Source organism: Bos indicus, chromosome 25 (assembly GCF_029378745.1).
Source record: "Bos indicus isolate NIAB-ARS_2022 breed Sahiwal x Tharparkar chromosome 25, NIAB-ARS_B.indTharparkar_mat_pri_1.0, whole genome shotgun sequence".
Lineage (NCBI taxonomy): Eukaryota > Metazoa > Chordata > Mammalia > Artiodactyla > Bovidae > Bos > Bos indicus.
This window is the reverse complement of record NC_091784.1, coordinates 20,041,063-20,059,764: the sequence shown is the minus strand read 5'-3', so window position 1 is coordinate 20,059,764 and position 18,702 is coordinate 20,041,063. Positions and strand designations below refer to the sequence as shown.

The window sequence follows — 18,702 nt, the reverse complement described above, 5'->3', positions numbered from 1 at the left end:
TTCAGGTGCCATCCTGTGTGCCCCTTTCCTCCACTACCCACACGCAGTCCGTCACCAAATGCTGCTAGCTCTCCACACTAGTGTAAACCATCCTCTGCTGTGGACCTCTGCAGACCTCCTGACTGGCCTTTTGATCCCCAATCCATCGGCCACAAGTGATCTTTAAAAATCTAAGTCTAATCTACGTTTCTGCTAATGCAAAGTGTGAAATTCTTTACCATCTTCCTTTTGCTCTTTGCTGTAAATTTCTTACCCTGTGAAGTCTTGCATGATGGGCTCCTGTCTGTCCTCCATTTACCCTTTGCTCACCAAGTCCAGTCACATTGATATCTTTTCCTTAAGCTCCTTTCAGTCTTGGGGCTTTGTGTTCCTGTGCCCTCTGCTAGGAATACCTGCCCCCCAGCTCTTGGCATGGTGACAAATTCTCTTTCTGTGGTTCAAAGAGAAGATTGCTGTGGCTGACATGGCCTGCCCTTTGACTTTCTTTAATTCACTTATCATAATCTGATATTTTGTTTACTTGTTGTAGCAGGTAGACTATAAGGTGGAGTCCATGATTCTCATCCGTGATATGTGTTCCCTTGCGTGATCTCTCTTCTTAGAGTGAGTGGGACCCGATTGCTTCTAACCCACAGAATGTAATGAAAGTGACAGGCTGTGTGTGATTATGTGTACACGATTGTGTGTTGTAGCATGTAATGTCCATCTTGCTTAGAGACCCTCTTCCTTGGTAGTTTTGAAGAAGCAGGCTGCCAGGTTATGAGCTTCTTTATGACAGGGATTGAGGAACTCAGCCCCAAAGCCTACAAGGAAATGGATGCAGCCAATGACAATGTGAGCTTGGATGTGGATCCTTTCCCTGTTGAGCCTCAAAGGAGAACCCAGCCCTGACATCACTGTTATTGCAGTCGTGCAAAGAACTCAGCTTAGAGAAGGCAATGGCAACCCACTCCAGTATTCTTGTCTGGAAAATTCCATGAACAGAAGAGCCTGGCAGGCTACAGTCCACGGAGTCACAAACAGTCAGACACAACTCACTGACTAAACAACAAAGGACCCAGCTAAGCCAGACCTCTATTTCTAACATACCAAAAATATAGGATAACAAACATGCTTTTTGTAAACCGTTATACAACAAGAGATAACTAATACACTTGTTAAGTGACTCCTACATTAGAAAGTAAACTTCAGGAGGCCAAGGGCCTTTTTGCTCTTCATTTCTGAAGCTCAGAACCCAGCAGGGTATTTAGTTTAGACAGCTAGTAGCGGACAGTTGCATGTAAGTAAGAAACATTCAATAAACGGTAACTGTTAATATCATACTCCCATATATTGGCAGGGATATGCAGTTCTTGTTCTCTAATAGAGTTGAAGTCACCTTTAGGGACAGGTGTGGCTGACTGTCATGGGATACAGAAAAGTACCAAATTAATTAAGGGCTTCATGTTCTCCTGAATCAAATAGCAAGTATTTGCTTCTGTCTGCCCTTTTTCCTTTGGGGTCAGATCGTCTTCCCATCTCTAATACCCTATCACTCCCACCTATGCAGAGTCAGAGGGGGCTTATCCATTCCCTCTCCTAGTTCTTGAATGCACATATGTCCTTGCCCTGATCCATCAGCATATTCCATCCCCTACCTTCCCCCGCACTTGGTTTGGGGTTGCCCACGTGACCCAAGTCTGTCCAATCAGAGCCAAACTCAGAAAATCTGAATGTACTATTGGAAAAGAGCAGCCTCTTTGCCCAATACGGAGTGCTAACTATGAGGCTGATATAAAATTAGAGCTGCCGGGACCTCCACATGGGTACAGACTATGTAAAAGTCATTTAGACTGAGAAAAGTGGTGCTGAGAGATGAAGAGAGATAGATGTTTAATGACATCACTTAAGCCCTGGATCCAGCAGTGTCTAAAGACCCACCTCTTGGCATTTTATTTCAGTGAAATGAATCTCTTCCCCCTCTACTTCCATTTTTTAAAGCCATTTTGAGTTGAGTGTCTACCACTAGCAACTAGAAAAGCCTTATTACCCAGGATCTGCCATTAAATTGACACAGAAGGAATGAATGGGTATGATGTCTAGAGAGAATTCTGAAATAAAGAGTAAAGAAAAAAAGCTCATCTAAATAAATATTTATTTAATAAAGTACCATAGCAAATAAACTACTTAAGTAGAAACCCCAAAGGATTTAAAAAATTTTTGTAGTTGTTTAGCATTTGCATAGGACTTTTTGAAGAAATGGCTTAACAAGACAACTTCCTTAATACAATACAAAAGTGTCAAGTGCAAATATTTTAAAGAGTAACATCACTGAACAGTATTCAATGGTGGAAACGATACCTTTAGCCTTAGAAAAAAAGCTCTTGGCCAAAAGGATAAGATTGGACTCTATTTTCTAACTTTGTCTGAGAGGCCATTATTCCCAAATGCTATTTATATTTCTGATAAGAGGCTCATAAGACAGAAGAGCTCGTTCTGTTTTGGATTCCCCACCCCCCTTCCTTTTTTTTCAAATGGGTGAAGAAATAAGCAGCTCTCATTAAAAAGAAATAAAAAGTAAAAACAATCTATGGTTACCCAAACTGGACTTCAGATACAAGATCTGAGCCTTTGGGAATCAGGTCACTGGCCTGTAGAGGCTCAGAACCTTGCCAAGGTCAGGTCTGCATCTCTGGGGAGGCGATGAGAGGATCGAAGAGCCACCAAGTCAATGGGATTCTTTGCTGATTCTCCTTGTGAAGGTGGGTCAGCTAATGGAACTGACCCAGAGCAGCAAGATCTCCAAAACCGTCTACTGTAGGACCCAACAAATAAGTAAAAAAGCTAAAGGATACCTCCAGGAAGTGTTTAACTACCTAGTCCCTTCTAAGTCATAATCCTAAGGGGCAAAGATCCAACAATATTCCAGAGGTGTTTGAATAAAACCTTTGGTTCCATTCAGCTGGTCATTCCTGGTAGAGCCCCTCTATGTGTGCAGACTTCACGGCCAGCGGACAGTCACCACTGGAGTTGTGTTGCGGCAACAGCCTGTTTGGTAACAAGAGGAAATGATTAGTTCTAAGGCCTCTTTAAAGAGCAATGTTGAGTGTACACGACTGAATAAATGACATTCTTTGTTGGTTTATTTTTGGCCACTTCTTGTAACCACACCAGATTTGGGGCTACACTAACTTTACAGATGAGGAAATTGGGGACACAAGAGGTTAAAATGCCTGAGTTAGGGGTAGAGGTTATGATCCTTTTCCCTGTTCTAGTTTGGATATTACATTTTCTCCAACTACTGTTTGTGTCCTTACAACAATCCAGTGAGAGAGGCAGAGCAAGGAGTAGCCTTGTTTAACCCATGAAAGAAAACTGAGAGCAGAGATGTTGGATAGCTAGTTCAAGACCACACAGCTAAAAAATGGCATAGCTGGGATTCAGACCCCTATCACCAAATCCTAATTAACTATTTCTTTACATTATTAACAGAAGGGAGATGTAGTAGGGGAAGAGAACTAAGTCTGTCTTTTTTCATCCCAGTGATGATAGGTTTCAGAGGAAAGTGAGAGCGGAGGTAACACTATTGATATTGACATAACTGGCAACATGGATTCTCTTTGAATTTCAAGTAGCCTTCCTAACACTGATACCACATGGTGGGGAACTACAGCACACACCAGAGCTTGGCTGACCAACACACATTCTTAAAGCTTTTTTCCTTGTGGGTGTGTACTCCATTTCCCAGCCTCCCTTCCAGTTTAGAATGGCCATCTGCCAAAATTCCAGCCAATGAGGTCATTTGGGGTAAGAAAGGGGGAGGTTCTGGGAAAGATGTCATTTACTTGATAAAAAAGATCATACTCAATTGGTGAGAGAGGACTCATTTATTTCTCCCTTCATCCTGCCTTGAATGTGGTTGGTGGAGCCAGGGCCACAGCAGCTTTCTTGTGGTCATGAGGTGACAGGTCAATGGAGCAACACAGAAAAGCGGAAGGTGCCTGGTACCTTGAGGACACTGGGTTGGCTCTGTGCCAGTACTGAGCTATCGCCAGCTTTTTGCTATGCAATAAAAATAAATTCCTATTTGTTTAAGCTAGTATCTATTTAGGTTTTTCATTATTTGCCACCAAAGCATTACTACCTTACTACCTGATAATTTAAAAAAAAAAAAAATTGAGAAGGAAACCTCACTTCTCCATAAGAAGAGAGGTGAGGATACTAGGCACCTCCTAGCTTTGGAGACTGAGTGTGATGTGACCAGGGTTAGGGTGTTATTTGTGGAAATCTACCCAAATGGTAAAGATTGATTACTGCACTGACATGCACTTACCTGAGAGAAAACCAGTAGTTGATGAGGCTGGAGATTACCATGTAGGACACCATGATTGTCCCTGACATGACGAGTGACACAAAGCCCAAGCCACAGAGGACACAGAGCAGTGCGAGGCCGCCCACAGAGATGACCAGTCCTAGAGGAGGGTGTGTCAAAAGAATCATCCATCTAAAACAGACTGAAGATGCCAAACCCCATACCAATGGGTTTAAAACAAGTTAATCCAGAAAGGTCCATCTAGACAAGGCTATGGTTTTCCCCGTGGTCATGTATGGATGTGAGAGTTGGGCTATAAAGAAAGCTGAGCGCAGAAGAATTGATGCCTTTGGACTGTGGTGTTGGAAAAGACTCTTGAGAGTCCTTTGGACTGCAAGGAGATCCAACCAGTCCATTCTAAAGGAGATCAGTCCTGGGTGTTCATTGGAAGGACTGATGTTGAAGCTGAAACTCCAATACTTTGGCCACCTAATGCAAAGAGCTCACTCATTGGAAAAGACCCTGATGCTGGGAAAGATTGAGGGCAGGAGGAGAAGGGGACAACAGAGGATGAGATGGTTGGATGGCATCACCGACTCAATGGACATGAGTTTGGGTAGACTCCGGGAGTTGGTAATGGACAGGGAGACCTGGCATGCTGCAGTTCATGGGGTCGCAAAGAGCTGGACACAACTGAGTGACTGAACTGAAGTGAGGAGATTTCCCATAAAAATCCAGACTTCTGGCATTGCTTAAAAAAGGAGGCAATCTCAATACCCACATAAGCATTGTTGCATGGCACCAATTGACTGGCCTTCCAGTTTCCTCCAGGCCCCACTGTACCCAACTGTATCATTCTTGGACTGCTTTGCTCACTTCTGCTATCTGCCTTGCCCATGGGTATTTGAATTTGAAACCCCCTCACCCTCAAGTGGCTCAGACAGTAAAGTGTCTGTCTGCAATGCAGGAGACCCGGGTTCAGTCCCTGGGTTGGGAAGATCCCCTGGAGAAGGAAATGGCAGCCCACTCCAGTATTCTTGCCTGGAAAATCCCATGGACCGCACAGCCTGGTAGGTTACCGTCCATGGGGTCACAAAGAGTCGGACATGACTGAGCGACTTCACTTTCACTTCACCCTCAAAGTCAGGGATGGACTCCCAGTAGAATCCTCGAGAAGGAGTTAGCCAAGGCAGTAATAAGGGTGGTAAATTATGTCCAATGTTTCAAAGTGCCTAACAAATACTATAATTCGCACTTACCTGCAACCTATGGAAATAAAGGCTATGCAGGCTAAATAAAGTAAAATCTAAACATAACTTTTGATTACATCTTTTACAACCCCACCTGGCAACCATTATGCAGTAACTGTAAGGTCTGAATGATCATTTTACCTATCATTATTTTAATGGGAATATTAATGAGTTAGCATCTAAGTGCAGAGCAAATACATTTTTATAATACAGGATATATGGGGGAAAATAGTAAAAGGTACTACAGAGAGAGCACGGCTTTTTATAGTTGACATGATTGAGTTTGAGCCTAGTTAAGGATTTATAGTGTGAGTTCCTGGGCTTCCTTAGAGTTCTAGTTTCACTCATCTGTAAAAGGAATATAACAACTTCCTCTAAGTGATGGCATGACAATAACCATCACACACGTGACAGTCTGTGGTATTTTCTGTCTGCTCAGCACACTTCCTCTTGCCTCCCTCATAGCCAAATTTCCCCTTCCAATGTAGAATTAATAACATGGCAAATGCTGCATGGCAGACCTCCTTCCCCTTGCCTCATAAGTGCTCAAATTGCCCACCTGGTACTCCACAGTGACAGTTTCAGGGACGCACCATGGAAAGGAAGGAAAGTAGAGAAAGTAAACAGGTGTGCTGCCTTTTCAATAAAGATTCACAAAATCCTAGATCAGTATTTTTCAAAGGATGGCTAACCACCACAAAGAAATGGCAAACATCTCTTTGTGGATTGTGATCTGGTTTGAAAAGGCAAACTGAGCCAATCAGATTTACTTTCTCAGTAATTTTAACTTAGCAACCCAGGGAGAAGCTGACAACAGGCAGTGGGACTTCGGGAGGAAAGGTGAAGGAGACCCTCAATACACAGCAAGGCACCTGGCATGCAATAGATGCTCAATAACTGTTGAGTGAACGGCTTCTCTGTTTAATGACAACAGTTAGCATTCATGGAGAAGCTACTCTGTGTCAAGGACCGTGCTAAGTACTTTATAGAACTGTAGGTTTCAATCCTCACAATTCTCTGAGACAGTATTATTACATCCCTATCTTGCATATGAGGAATTTGAGGCTCAGAGAGAGTTAACAACATGTCTAAAATCACGCTGGGGGAGGTGGGATTCTAACAGACTCCAGAGTCCATGTTTTAACTACTCTGACAAGCTGCCTTGGTTGATGTGACTTTGACAAGAACAGCAACATTTGACAGCAATGGCAGGTGCCCTGAGTCATTTTCTAAGAGGGTGAGTAACTGAGTAGGATACCTTCCAGTAATATGACTCCCACAAAAGCAGCCAGGGAGGTAAGCACCACGAGGAGCAGGAAGAAACCGACAGGAACGGCTGACAAAGCAACAAATACCAGCAAGGTGAGGGTCAGGAAAGGATGCCGGTCCAGGTACTGACCCACTGGAGACTTCATAAAGGAAACCACCTGTGGACAAAGCAGAAGAGCGGGTGTGAAAGCCATGTCTGACCAGGTTGATGAATTTGCCTGAGCTGCAGGAAGTATAAGCCAAGGTCATAAGGGTGGAAGGCCCGTTGGTAAGAAGTCAACAATAATAATCCTCCCAAGACATGAGTTGCCCCAGCAACAACTTAAGGCAGCTGGGACAGGACAGGACAGGGGTAAGTTTGAGGGCCCACCCAACCTCAAGTCTTGTGAAAGAAGGAAAGACCCAGGCACTACTGCTCTACTGCTTCACACACACCCTCTCGGAAGACATGCTCAGCATATGCTCTGATGTGGTGGCTCAGATGGTAAAGAATCTGCCCATGATGCAGGGAGACGGGGGTTTGATCCCTGGGTTGGGGAGATCCCCTGGAGAAGGGAATGGCAACCCACTCCAGTATTCCTGCCTGGTGAATGCCATGGACAGAGGAACCTGGAGGGCTACAGTCCATGGGGTTGCAAAGAGTCGGACGACTGAGTGACTAACACTTCACTTCAACATATGTACAAATGGCTGCTTACCTCACAGCTGAGGCTACTGAGGGATGTTAAGTCCTGGCTACTTGGCATCACCTGGGAGCTTGTTTCCTGGGTTCTTTTTTTTGGGGGGGGGGGCGGGGGAGGGTCTTTAATGAATTTGTTACAATATCGCTTCTGTTTTATTTATTTAGTTTGGCCAGGAGGCATGTGGGATCTTAGCCCCCCACCCAGGGATCAAACCCACACCTGCATTGGAAGGTGAAGTCTTAACCACTGGACTGACAGGGAAGTTCCTGGAAGCTTGTTAGAAATGCAGCATCTTGGGCCCCGATCCAGATGTGACAAATCAGGTTCTGTTTTTTAACAAGAGCACCAGGTGATCTGTACACACATTAAAGTTTGAGAAACAGTGGGGATGAAATGAATCATGTAGAGTCACATGGCTTCCAAGTGGCAAAATCTAGGCATTCAAAGCTAAATCTTTCATTCTGGATGTCACATTTGCAATGGCTGCCATTTCATTAGGAGAAAATGTTATGTCATCAACTTGATAGCAGTCAGGCCACAGCCTGATGACTGCTGAGAGCTTATGCTGTGTTAATAGGTAGGTTATCTTCCTCCACTAGGCAAAACGGTTTCTGGAGCTGGCTCAGTGCGGGAAGGCTGCTTTAATACAAAGCAGGCCCTCAGTATCTGTCTTACTGTATCTCACTGTTCGCTGAATCCATGGTAGGCAAGGAGACAGCGGGGAAGCTGGGAGAAAACTCGAAGAGCCGTAGGAACTGCAGACACGTTTCTCTCTCCAGGCTGGCACAGGAGCCATTGTAGCAGATATAGCATAACATAACCACAACACATCATAACACACACCCCAATACAACACAACACAGCACAGCCTCAAGGGCTTGCCAGGTGGAGCTTAAATATGATTAGAGAACAAAAGTAGCCCATGGCCAAGCAAGTACCTTGTGAGGCACATGCGCAGTGCTATAAGTGATCTCAGCTGTTAGATAATCATTTACAAAATATGGGGCAAGAGCGAGAGCACACGGGCGAGACAGCCTGACCACGCCATCTCAGCTAATCTGCTCTCTCCTTACAGCACTCGCACAAGGAAAGGCTTCCCTCATCTTCTTAGGCTCCATGCCCTCTCTCTCCTCAGTGCTGGCATGCTAGTTCCCATTCCCTTGAAGCCTCCATCATTCCGGAACTCTTCCCCATCAAACATGGTCCTTCCTTTGGGCCGTGTAGGCCGGCAGGTAAATTGAAGATATAATTTAAGCTACAGTGATCATGGGTGCCACTAATCAAAACACATGCTCCTAAATGACTTGTTCACCCAAGTGATTCAAATGCAGAAGTTGGAGGCAAGCTGGAAGGCATGAGGGTTCTATAGTTCAAGTTGATGACGAAAAAGCACAGGACTCACTCCGTTTAACTAGAAAAGGCTGTTTTAAGAAGCCACAGCTGTCGGTCTTGGGGCTTCAGTATTGACAAACTTTACTTCCTGCCCGGCCACAAAATGGCATAATATACACTGGCTACACCGCCTCCAGCTACTCCTTTCTGACAAAAGCTATCTGAGACTTTGCGATTCAGCTTCTCTTGTCAGAGAATCTGCCTCTGAGCTAGAAATACCCAGTGTGGATACTCCAGCATCAGAACTCAGTGAGATCTTCTGGTTAGGGCTGTTAGAGGTGAGACAGAGGCAGAGGGGTCGTGGGAGTGGGGCTAGTCCTTCGAGCTGCCCCAGATCTTGGTTGCCTTCCAGCTCTAATCCACAGACACCGAGTAAACCCCTAGAAGTCATCTGGCAGAATAAACTGTTCTCTCTGATCCTCATAAACAAAAGACCCAGCAATCACAGTGGGGAGGAGCAGATGAGGCTGGAACACCAGAATTCCAGGCTTAGGACTTCATACCCAGACTTTCCAGTACAGTAGCCACATGTGGCCCTGAGCACCTGATACATGGCTAGTGTGACCAATAAACTAGATTTTGAATCTGAATTTAAAAATTGCTACTTGATTCAGTCATTGAAAAAAGTTAATTATATTTCAAACGAGTTGGGTATGTTTCAAATAGTTTTTCAATTATAAATTTTATGAAATTTGAATAGAGACCAAGTATTTCCAATGGAAAATTAGCATGTGAATTGAGAGGTGCACTGAGTGTATTTAAAAAAGAATGCTTCATGACCTAGAAGGGTGAGATGAGGGGAGGTGAGGGAGGCTCAGGAGGGAAGGCATACACACATATATATATGTGTATATATATATATACATAATTATGACCAATTTGCATTGCTGTATGGCAGAAACACAAACTTGTAAGGCAGTTTTCCACCAATTAAAAAATAAAAATTTTTTTAAAAATAAGATATCTCACCAATGCTTTTTTAATATTGATTATATGTTGAAATTATATTGTTGTGTATATATTGGGTTATATAAAATATATTATTAAAAATTAATTTTACACAGTTCTTTTTATGTTTCTTAATATGACTACTTGAAAATGTTAAACTATATATGTGGCTCACATCCTATTTATATTGGAAAGTGCTCACTCAAACTTTATCTAGAAAAAATAAGAAGCAAACTGCTGGCTTTTGGGCCAGACTGTCATACAACCAAAGGGATAATTTTTTTGACTAATGTAAACATTTTAATATTTTTATTGGCATATAACTGCTTTACAATGTTGTGCTAGTTTCCACTGTACAACATGAATCAGCCATAAGTATACAAATATCCAGTCCCTCTTGAGCCTCCTTCCCACTCTTCCATCCCACTCCTCCAGGTCATCACAGAGCACTGAGCTGAGCTTCCTGTGCTACACAGCAGCTTCCCACTAGCTATTTTACACATGGTAGCATATATATCCAACATGATTTTACACGTCATAGCATATAGATCCAACCAGTCCATCCTAAAGGAAATGAGTCCTGAATATTGATTGGAAGGACTGATGTTGAAGATGAAACTCCAATACTTTGGCCACCTGATGCAAAGAACTGACTCACTGAAAAAGACCCTGATGCTGGGAAAGATTGAGGGCGGGAGGAGAAGGGGACGACAGAGGATGAGATGGTTGGATGGCATCACGGATGCAATGGACGTGAGTTTGAGTAGGCTCCGGGAGTTGGTGATGGACAGGGAAGACTTGCGTGCTGCAGTCCATGGGGTCGCTAAGAGTCGGACACGACTGAGTGACTGAACTGACTGAGCATATACATGTCAATGCTACTCTCTCAGTTTGTCTCTCTCTCCCATTCCCCCATGTCCACGTCCATTCTCTATGTCTGCATCTCTATCCCTGCCCTGCAAACAAGTTCATATGCACCATTTTTTTAGATTCAAAGGAATAATTTTTTAAAAAAGATGAACCTGGCAGTCCTGTGGAAGAGGCAACAAGGAAGATTTGCAGGGAAACTAGCAAGGGATAATGATGGCCAAAACTAGGTTGATGGCAGAGGAGGAGGAGATGCTGTATGAAAGAGGAATGAAGAATGAAAAATCAACAGGACCGTCTGGCATGGGGATCCAAGAGGAGAAATGCAGGAAGGGACTACTTACAGTCCTTAAAGAAATCTAATTTTTTCTTAACCTCTTCTAAATCTGGGGCCTACAACCAAAAAATATAAAGTCATTCAGATATGCAGAGAGACCAATTTGAGATGCACACAATTAAGTCCAGCAATCGTCTTCCCTTAAGGAGGATGGCCCTGCTCTGACAGTCTGTCCCAGAAGGGGAAGATATGATTCAGTTATGCCTAATAATAATAGAGAATATTCATTAAATACTCAAGTGCCAAGTACTATTTTAAGGACTTTCAATAAACTCCCTATTTCTGTCTACAATGCTACGAGATAGGTAACAAGGGAAAATTTAACATTACTTAAATTTGGGAATTAGAATATAGCCATTAACTTTTCATTCTCCCAGGCAACAGAGGGTGATACAATGGAAGGACAGAAAGTAGGAGAGCTTATCACTCAGGAACACTTTCCATCCCTACCCTGAAACAGATCCAGGTATTCTAATCAAGATTTTACAGGCATGGTGCAGTGCTGAATAACCCAGGAATGCAAAGTTGGAACAGACTGGCACCATTAAGTGCCAGACTCTGTGCTAAGGCCTTCTCAAATAGCATCTGAGATCATCCTCACAACAAATCTATGAGCCTGGCATTGCTTATTTTAGAGAAGATGAGATAGAGAGTCAGTGAGTCTGAGCAACTAGCCCAAGGTCGGACAAAGATGACTTATTTTAAAATGCACACATGAGTATGGGAGGTTCCAAAGTAGGGACAACGTGGCCAGTGTTTAAGGACATAAAGCCTCCACCTGGAACTATTTAGAAGACAGGCTAATTCCCTGGTCCGAGAATGAAAAAAATAATCAGTATCCACTGTCCTTTGCTACCAGAAGGGCTCTGGAGGGCAGAGGGATCAGGATCATTTAAAATCACTGGTAATGACAAATCCAAGGTTCTATGTGATAGTTTCTTCTAGATTATGGTCCTATAATTCAGGATTGGGACCCAGATGCAAAGGAGGTCATTCAAAAACATCCTTTGTGGAAGGAAAGGGCCAGCATGAGAGCAAAACTATTTTGTCACAGGTAATCCACATGGAGATATCACTGACAGGGCGGGGTTGGGGAGCAGTATCTGCCCAGCCCATTCTCTCTCTCTCTTCCCTCCTCTCTGGAAATTGCCCCCTCCCACACCAGGGGTATACCCCTGAAGCCATGTTTATACCCATGAAATGAAAAGTCCCAGCCCAGCTGCCATCTCCCTGGTTATAGGTGACTTGGTCAAGCAGATTCTTGCTCCTAGGAATCAAGCACTCTCAAGATGAAGTCCCACAGAGGGCTTCAGCTGGGAACTGGAGGAAACATGGGGAGTTAAAGGTACTGTCTTGGGCAAGTGTGTCTGCCCAAGTGAAGAGAACAGCAAAGGAAGCCAGGCTGCAGAGAGAGAAGAATGAAGCTGATATACAAGGAAAAGTTATAATGAGGTACGGTTCAAGAGAGGGTATTGAGAGTTACCTCTGACCCCAGTGACCTGCCTGACCATTTTAACCCCTCCTGAGGCTCCGCCCTGCTATTTCTTGCCTTTGGCTTCTGCGACAGCCTTACATTTCCCCAAAGTTCTGGCAGGTTCCACTGTTTGTTTGTTTAAGCTATTTTGGGCAGGTTTCTGACTCTGTCAGCCTAAAAGTAAGACATTAAGACTTTATGTTCGAGAGGTTTCCTAAAAGAAATGATGGAGTTGTTTCACAAACACTCAATCTGGAAACCATCTATTCTTATCTGGAACTCAAAGGGCTTATGAACTCTAAGGATATAAATTACTTAGGACAAAGAAATCACCTAAATATCATTGAAGCAAGGGGATGACTATGTAAATTATGGTATATCAATCTGAGGGAAGTTTCTACTACCACAAAAAGCAATTGGTAGGAAGACCTATGCTTCAATCTAGAAAAAACACCAATATACAATATCAAACAAAAATATAGAACTACATCTGCCATAATTAAAAATACTGTATCTAAAAATTACATACTGAAGAGGCCTAATAATAACAAAAACAACAATGATAATACCACGACTGGATTTATCAGTGATGGGTTTACAGGTGATTCCCCTTCCTTCGTCTGCCAATATTACTTTAGTAAACACAATACTAATTAATTCAATTAGTATAATTTAAACATTTAACAGAAAGTACTCTACCTCAGGACTATCTGAAGAACATCAAGGCTGAGCTAACTGATGACCCATCCCTCATCCTGGGAGTCGACTGCCCTGGAAGTTATCTAGTCCAAACCGACTCCACTGACTATGGCTGAGGATCTAATGTGAAAAAACGAAGAAATGTCAAGAAGTCAGAGTTCATATGCTTTGAAATGCCTACCTTAGAAGGTAGATGTGAATATTAAATAAGTTAAGACATGCCAAGTGCCTAGCACAGTGCCTGGCATATAGTAAGTGCTCAACCACGGTTAATTAATGTACAGTCAATTCCTACTGTTTGCAGAATCCTTATCTGTGAACTTGCCTACTCACTAAAATTGATTTGTAACCCCCAAATCAACACTTTAAGGTGCTTTCATGGGCATGCATACAGCAGTGGAAACCATGAACCACCTGAGGCATATGCTCCCATCTGAGGTCAAACTAGGTTAACACTGGCTTCTTGTTTCAGCTCTTTATACAACTGTCCTTTCCATGGTATATTTACTGCCACCTCTTTCTGCATTTTTATGGGTTTCTTTTGTTGGTGGTGGTGATTTTCCCATTTAAAACGTGTAGCAGTACTAGCTTGTATTCCTAGGAATAAGAAGGCTGTGATGTGCCTTATAGAGAAAATGCAAATACCAGACAAACTTCATTCAGGCAAGAGATACAGCTGCCTATATAGTATAGGCTGTTGGCCTGGAGTTCAATCTTAATAAATCAACAGTATGTATAGGATAAAGGTGCCTTTAAACAAAGACACACAAAACAGGCTATGGTTTTATTGGCTGATGAAAATGTTGGCACCAGAAGTTTGCCAGAACCTATTTCCCATTTGAGCAATGGTTCAACCAGTCTGTGAGATGCAACTGGAATGGTGCAATGCCTGAGGTGAGTCAACAAAACCAACACAGATAATGAGAATCAACTGAAAATGTAGATGAATATGAGCACATTTCTCACTAACATTAGTAATAAGAATCTCAGCCTGCTGACTAGAAAGTTACTTGTCTCATCTAAAAATAGCTTGCTAAATGCACAGAGTGCCAGAGGCATTTTGGGATGAGTTCAGAAAAGATCCCTATAGAGTATACTGCTCTAGACTACAAAGGCGTGGGTCCTCAAAGAGATCCTAGTGGAACTGTGGCATCGAATACAAAAATCAGATCATCAACCAGCTCACTTTGTTACATACATATATGTATTTTATGGGTATATTGCATAGAAAAAAGTCTAGAAGGACATTCAACAAAATGTTAATAATATTATCTCTGAGAGCTGTTTTTTTCCCCTGAAAAAATACTGAAAGACATATGGAAGAAAACAATAGATATAAAAGTTCAAGAAACCAAAATATACTGTCTCAAGTCTCACTGCCATTGAATGGCTACTGAGCACTTGTTAAGTAGCTAGTTCAAATGGAACTAGCTACTAGTAAAATACACACTGATTTCAAAGACTTAGTATAAAAAGAATATAAAACATCTCAATAACTTTTACCATTAATATTTTTATAATGATTACATGTTAAAATGATATATTTTAGATGTATCAGGTTTAGTAAAATAACTATTAAGATTAATTTCACCTAATTTTTTTTACTTTTAAAATGTGGCTACTAGATAATTTTAAGTTACATATGTGTTCTATGTCACATTTACATTGGACACTGGGTTTCTAGTGAAACACTGGACTCTAGTAGTCTCTCATTTTTAGGGTAACAGGTCAAAATTATAACAAAACAAAAGGATGGTATCTGTGGCACAGACTGCGAGTTGCCTCTGCTGCTGCTGCTAAGTCGCTTCAGTCATGTCCGACTCTGTGTGACCCCATAGACGCTCTCCAACTAAAGAATCACACTTGCTACAAGGGATGATCAGAAAACTAAATTCTGGTCTGTGAGATGCAACTGGAAGTTTGTGTATGTGTGACTTTTAGGAAGTCTCCTTAAATTGGAGGTGGCTTGCAAGTCTTTTTCTCCCCACAACATCTTACTGCCTCGAATGTGGATTCAATGGCTGATACTCTAGCAGTCATCTTGGTCAGTGAGTTTGAAGGTCACAACTTAAACATGACATGGTGGTGAGTTAGAAAGATTCTGACCTATCTCCAAATTTCTCCTACTTAAGGGAGAAATAATTTTCTATGGTGTTAAGCTAGTGTTATTTTGGAATTTTCCATTATGTGCTCTGATTAGAAACTGACCTTTGAGTTACTCTGGACAGATGCTATCAGCAAAGACAGCTTCCTCTGCAGCTCCTGCAAGTCCTTTGAAGTACTCGGGGGCTCCTCTTTCGCCATCCTGAAACCCACTTCAGTCTCTTTAAGGATTAATTCTACCAGGAAGCTCTTCAATGCAGGGCACAGTCCAATCTCTCATGTCACCTTGTCTCTTGTTGTCACTGGAGGAAATGAAAAGTATCTCAAACCATTAGTGGTCTTCACTCAATTGACCCAACGAGGGCTTCTACTGTCCTCACACACTGATGGGCAAAAAGATGAAGGGTAACTGGGCAATATCCATCAAAATATCAAATTGTACAAACCTTGACCCAAAAATTTATTTTCCAGGAACCTGAAGGAAGCAATCAGTCATATCAAAACATGCCAAAAGGATGTGCGATTTTATCTGTTTACAATACATACTTAATAGTAAAACAACAGGAAGAAGTTGTCTACTGATAGGAACTAGGTTGCTGCTGTTGCTGCTGCTAAGTCGCTTCAGTCGTGTCCGACTCTGTGCAACCCCATACATAGTAGTCCACCAGGCTCCCCCGTCCCTGGGATTCTCCAGGCAAGAACACTGGAGTGGGTTGCCATTTCTTTCTCCAATGCATGAAAGTGAAAAGTGAAAGTGAAGTCGCTCAGTCATGTCCGACCCTTAGCGACCCCATGGACTGCAGCCTACCAGGCTCATCCATCCATGGGAGTTTCCAGGCTAAATAATGATAAATTCATACAATGGAGTACTGTATAGCCATTAAGATGATGTTGATATTTATTTAATGAAAATATATCTATGATGTGAAAAAATTATAAAATACCGATTGTTACATATTTTATGTATATATCCATAATATAAAATACATATATCCACAGTAAAATAAAAGATCTAGATGCACATATAACAAAATGTTAATGGTATTATCTCTGAGAGCTTAGGTTTTTTAGCCTGATAAAATGCTGAAAAGAATACGGAAGAAAGTAAGGCTGAAGACACTATTTCCAGTCCCACTGCCTTTTTTTTTTTTGCCAGAAAGCCTTCTCAAACGTATGACAGTGGCCAATTTCTTTATTTACTACCCACACTAAATAGGTTGGCTCCCAATTACATTGTGCCATAAATTACTCTCTATTTACTTGTAAGTCTCATTTCCATAACAAGAGAGGGACAAACTTTGCCACAATTATACTCTGTGACTCAATGGCCTGGAATTTCCAGGACTGTCCCAATAATAAAAGCTGTTTGTTAAATTATATATCTATCTTTTAAACCCTTTTTAATTTTTATATAAACAAATACATTGTTATTTTATATTTTCCAGAACAACACTGTAAGGCTGGGCTGGACACAGAGATATCTTTTCCATTATTCCTTACAACTTATCTCCTGACCTATAGCACAAATGCTAAAAGATTCTATTACAGTGGACAAAATTAACTGAGAGATGTTCATATTTATTTACCATACTCAACATCCCACGTGGTAATTATGTGAGATGGGAAGTGATGATGGTGGTTTAATCGCTAAGTCATGTGGCATGTGGAATCTTGGGACCCCATGGACTTGGGGTCCCTGCCAGGCTTCTCTGTCCATGGGATTTCCCAGGCAAGAATAGTGGAGTTCTTCTCCAGGGGATCTTCCTAACCTAGGGAGGGAACCCGCATCTCCCACATTGTAGGCAGATTCTTCGCCACTGAGCCACCAGGGATGACGCATCTTCTAATATCTATCGGGTCTATTGTTGTTATTTAGTCGCTAAGTCATGTCCGATTCTTTGCGACCCCATGGACTGCAGCCCACCAGGCTCCTCTGTCCATGGGATTCTCCAGGCAAGAAGACTGGAGTGGGTTGCCATTTCCTTCTCCATTAGGGTCTAGTAGCAAATTAAAGCACATTTTTAATCACCCAGCTAGAGACTGTCTGCTACAATCCCTTTTGTGAAACAGGAATCCTCCGGACTGGACAGGACTAGATCCTTCATCCCTATATTCTGTCTCTGAAGCTGCAGCTGGCACAGATTAGAATTGGCCATATTCCCAGCACTCAACTCCCCTAATCTCAAATCTGCAACGGGCAGGAACAAGCCCAGCTCCCGTCACTGGTTCCCAGGGCCTTGGAAACCCAGGGCCATCCGGACCGGTTTGGGAAGTTCAATGTGGATAGCGTGGGTAGAAAGCCATCGGCCACAGCTGGCCACCAATCCCCAGCCCCCCTAGTCACTCACTCCTCGGAGGGGCCTCCTTAAGCAAAGACAGGTCTCAGGAGGAGGGAAGGGGGCAACCCATTAATCCGACGCAGCGCACAGTTCCCGCCTCTGCCTTCTCCGGGCCTTCCGGGCTGAGCCAGGAAAACACAAGCCAACCCGCCCTTTCCCTTCCACGGCCCACCCGCTAAAAGCCCCCCTCTCTTCCTCGCCCGCCCCTCCCGGGACAAACGGAAACCCTGAACGTTCCAGCCGGTATGGAGAGAAGTGGCACCGAGTACCCCGTCATTAATCAGGGGAGGAAAATCCACCTTTGATACACCCTGCAGTGACGGGGCAGGGGGACCCCGTAGGGATGAGGGCATCCGTTTTGATGATTCCTGAAGAGGAGGTGTGGAGACTTCCCAACCGGGTTTCCCAAGAAAGGGAAGGGCCTTCAGGGTGGGACAGGGGTGGCAATCCTTTACCGAAAGCAGTAGCAGGTGTAGGAGCGTGTGTGTTGTGTGTGTCTTAGGGGCTGGGAGGGATGAGACCTCCCTTAGTAGTAGGGGTGTGTGTGTGTGTCTAGCAGCGGCCGGGAAGGATAGGACTCCGTGTGTGTGTGTATGTCACCGACTCCCCTTTCAACCCACCGCCCCCGCGCTCCTCCATTTGTCCAGCGCGGCCCAGGGGTCTAGCCATCCAGGGCCCTCGGTCCCCCACGCCCAAGTTCTCACCTGGTCCCCGGGGCCGCGGTGCAGGAGGAGCAAAGCAGATCTGACGGAGCCGCGGGGTCGGCGCTTGAGCCTCAGCCCCGGCCTGCGCCCCAGCCAGCCACGCCCCCCCGCCGCGTGGCCCCGCCCCGCTCTTCCCCTTCCTTTCGCCGCCCCTCCCCTTCTCTCGGCTGCAGCTCCCTGCCGCTCTCCCAGGGCTGCCTCCTTCAGTATTTTGGAGCTTCCGGGAGAAACCGGAGCGAGGAGCACGTGAGGAAACTAAGGCTCAGAGAGAGTTGACGTTCCTACACTCTTGGCTTGTAGTGAGGGTCATCTCTGAGACAGGTGAACTGGCAGGTATGAATGGGTT

General features: G+C 43.6%; 2 protein-coding genes across 4 annotated transcripts in view; one reads left to right on the top strand and one right to left on the bottom strand.

The window, feature by feature from the left end:
- Nucleotides 1-2,117: 2,117 nt before the first annotated feature.
- LDAF1 (lipid droplet assembly factor 1) lies at nt 2,118-18,470 on the bottom strand. Of its 2 annotated transcripts, none has more exons than XM_019988219.2 (5): nt 18,357-18,470; nt 15,419-15,615; nt 6,800-6,968; nt 4,313-4,451; nt 2,118-3,027 (listed from the first exon to the last, which is right to left on the bottom strand). In XM_019988219.2, the coding sequence occupies exons 2-5, from the start codon at nt 15,512-15,514 to the stop codon at nt 2,946-2,948; spliced, it is 486 nt and encodes a 161-aa protein (XP_019843778.1). In that variant the 5' UTR covers nt 15,515-15,615; nt 18,357-18,470; the 3' UTR covers nt 2,118-2,945. The 2 variants fall into 2 exon arrangements, with proteins under 2 accessions (XP_019843778.1, XP_070635292.1); XM_070779191.1 differs by lacking the exon at nt 18,357-18,470 and adding an exon at nt 17,662-17,761.
- DNAH3 (dynein axonemal heavy chain 3) overlaps nt 17,901-18,702 on the top strand; it is a 254,086-nt gene continuing 253,284 nt past the window's right edge. For both annotated transcript variants that reach the window (XM_070779177.1, XM_070779176.1), the window contains exon 1: nt 17,901-18,031. The gene's annotated coding sequence lies outside the window, so the exon portion shown is untranslated. The remainder of the gene's footprint in view (nt 18,032-18,702) is intronic.

Coding starts and splice junctions, on each gene's coding strand:
- LDAF1 (XM_019988219.2), bottom strand. CDS start 15,514: ATGGCGAAAGAGGAGCCCCCGAGTACTTCAAAGGACTTGCAGGAGCTG. Junction 6,969..15,418: donor CTGTCCAGAGTAACTCAAAG/GTCAGTTTCTAA, acceptor CTTTGTCCACAG/GTGGTTTCCTTTATGAAGTC. Junction 3,028..4,312: donor AACTACTGGTTTTCTCTCAG/GTAAGTGCATGT, acceptor GTTACCAAACAG/GCTGTTGCCGCAACACAACT.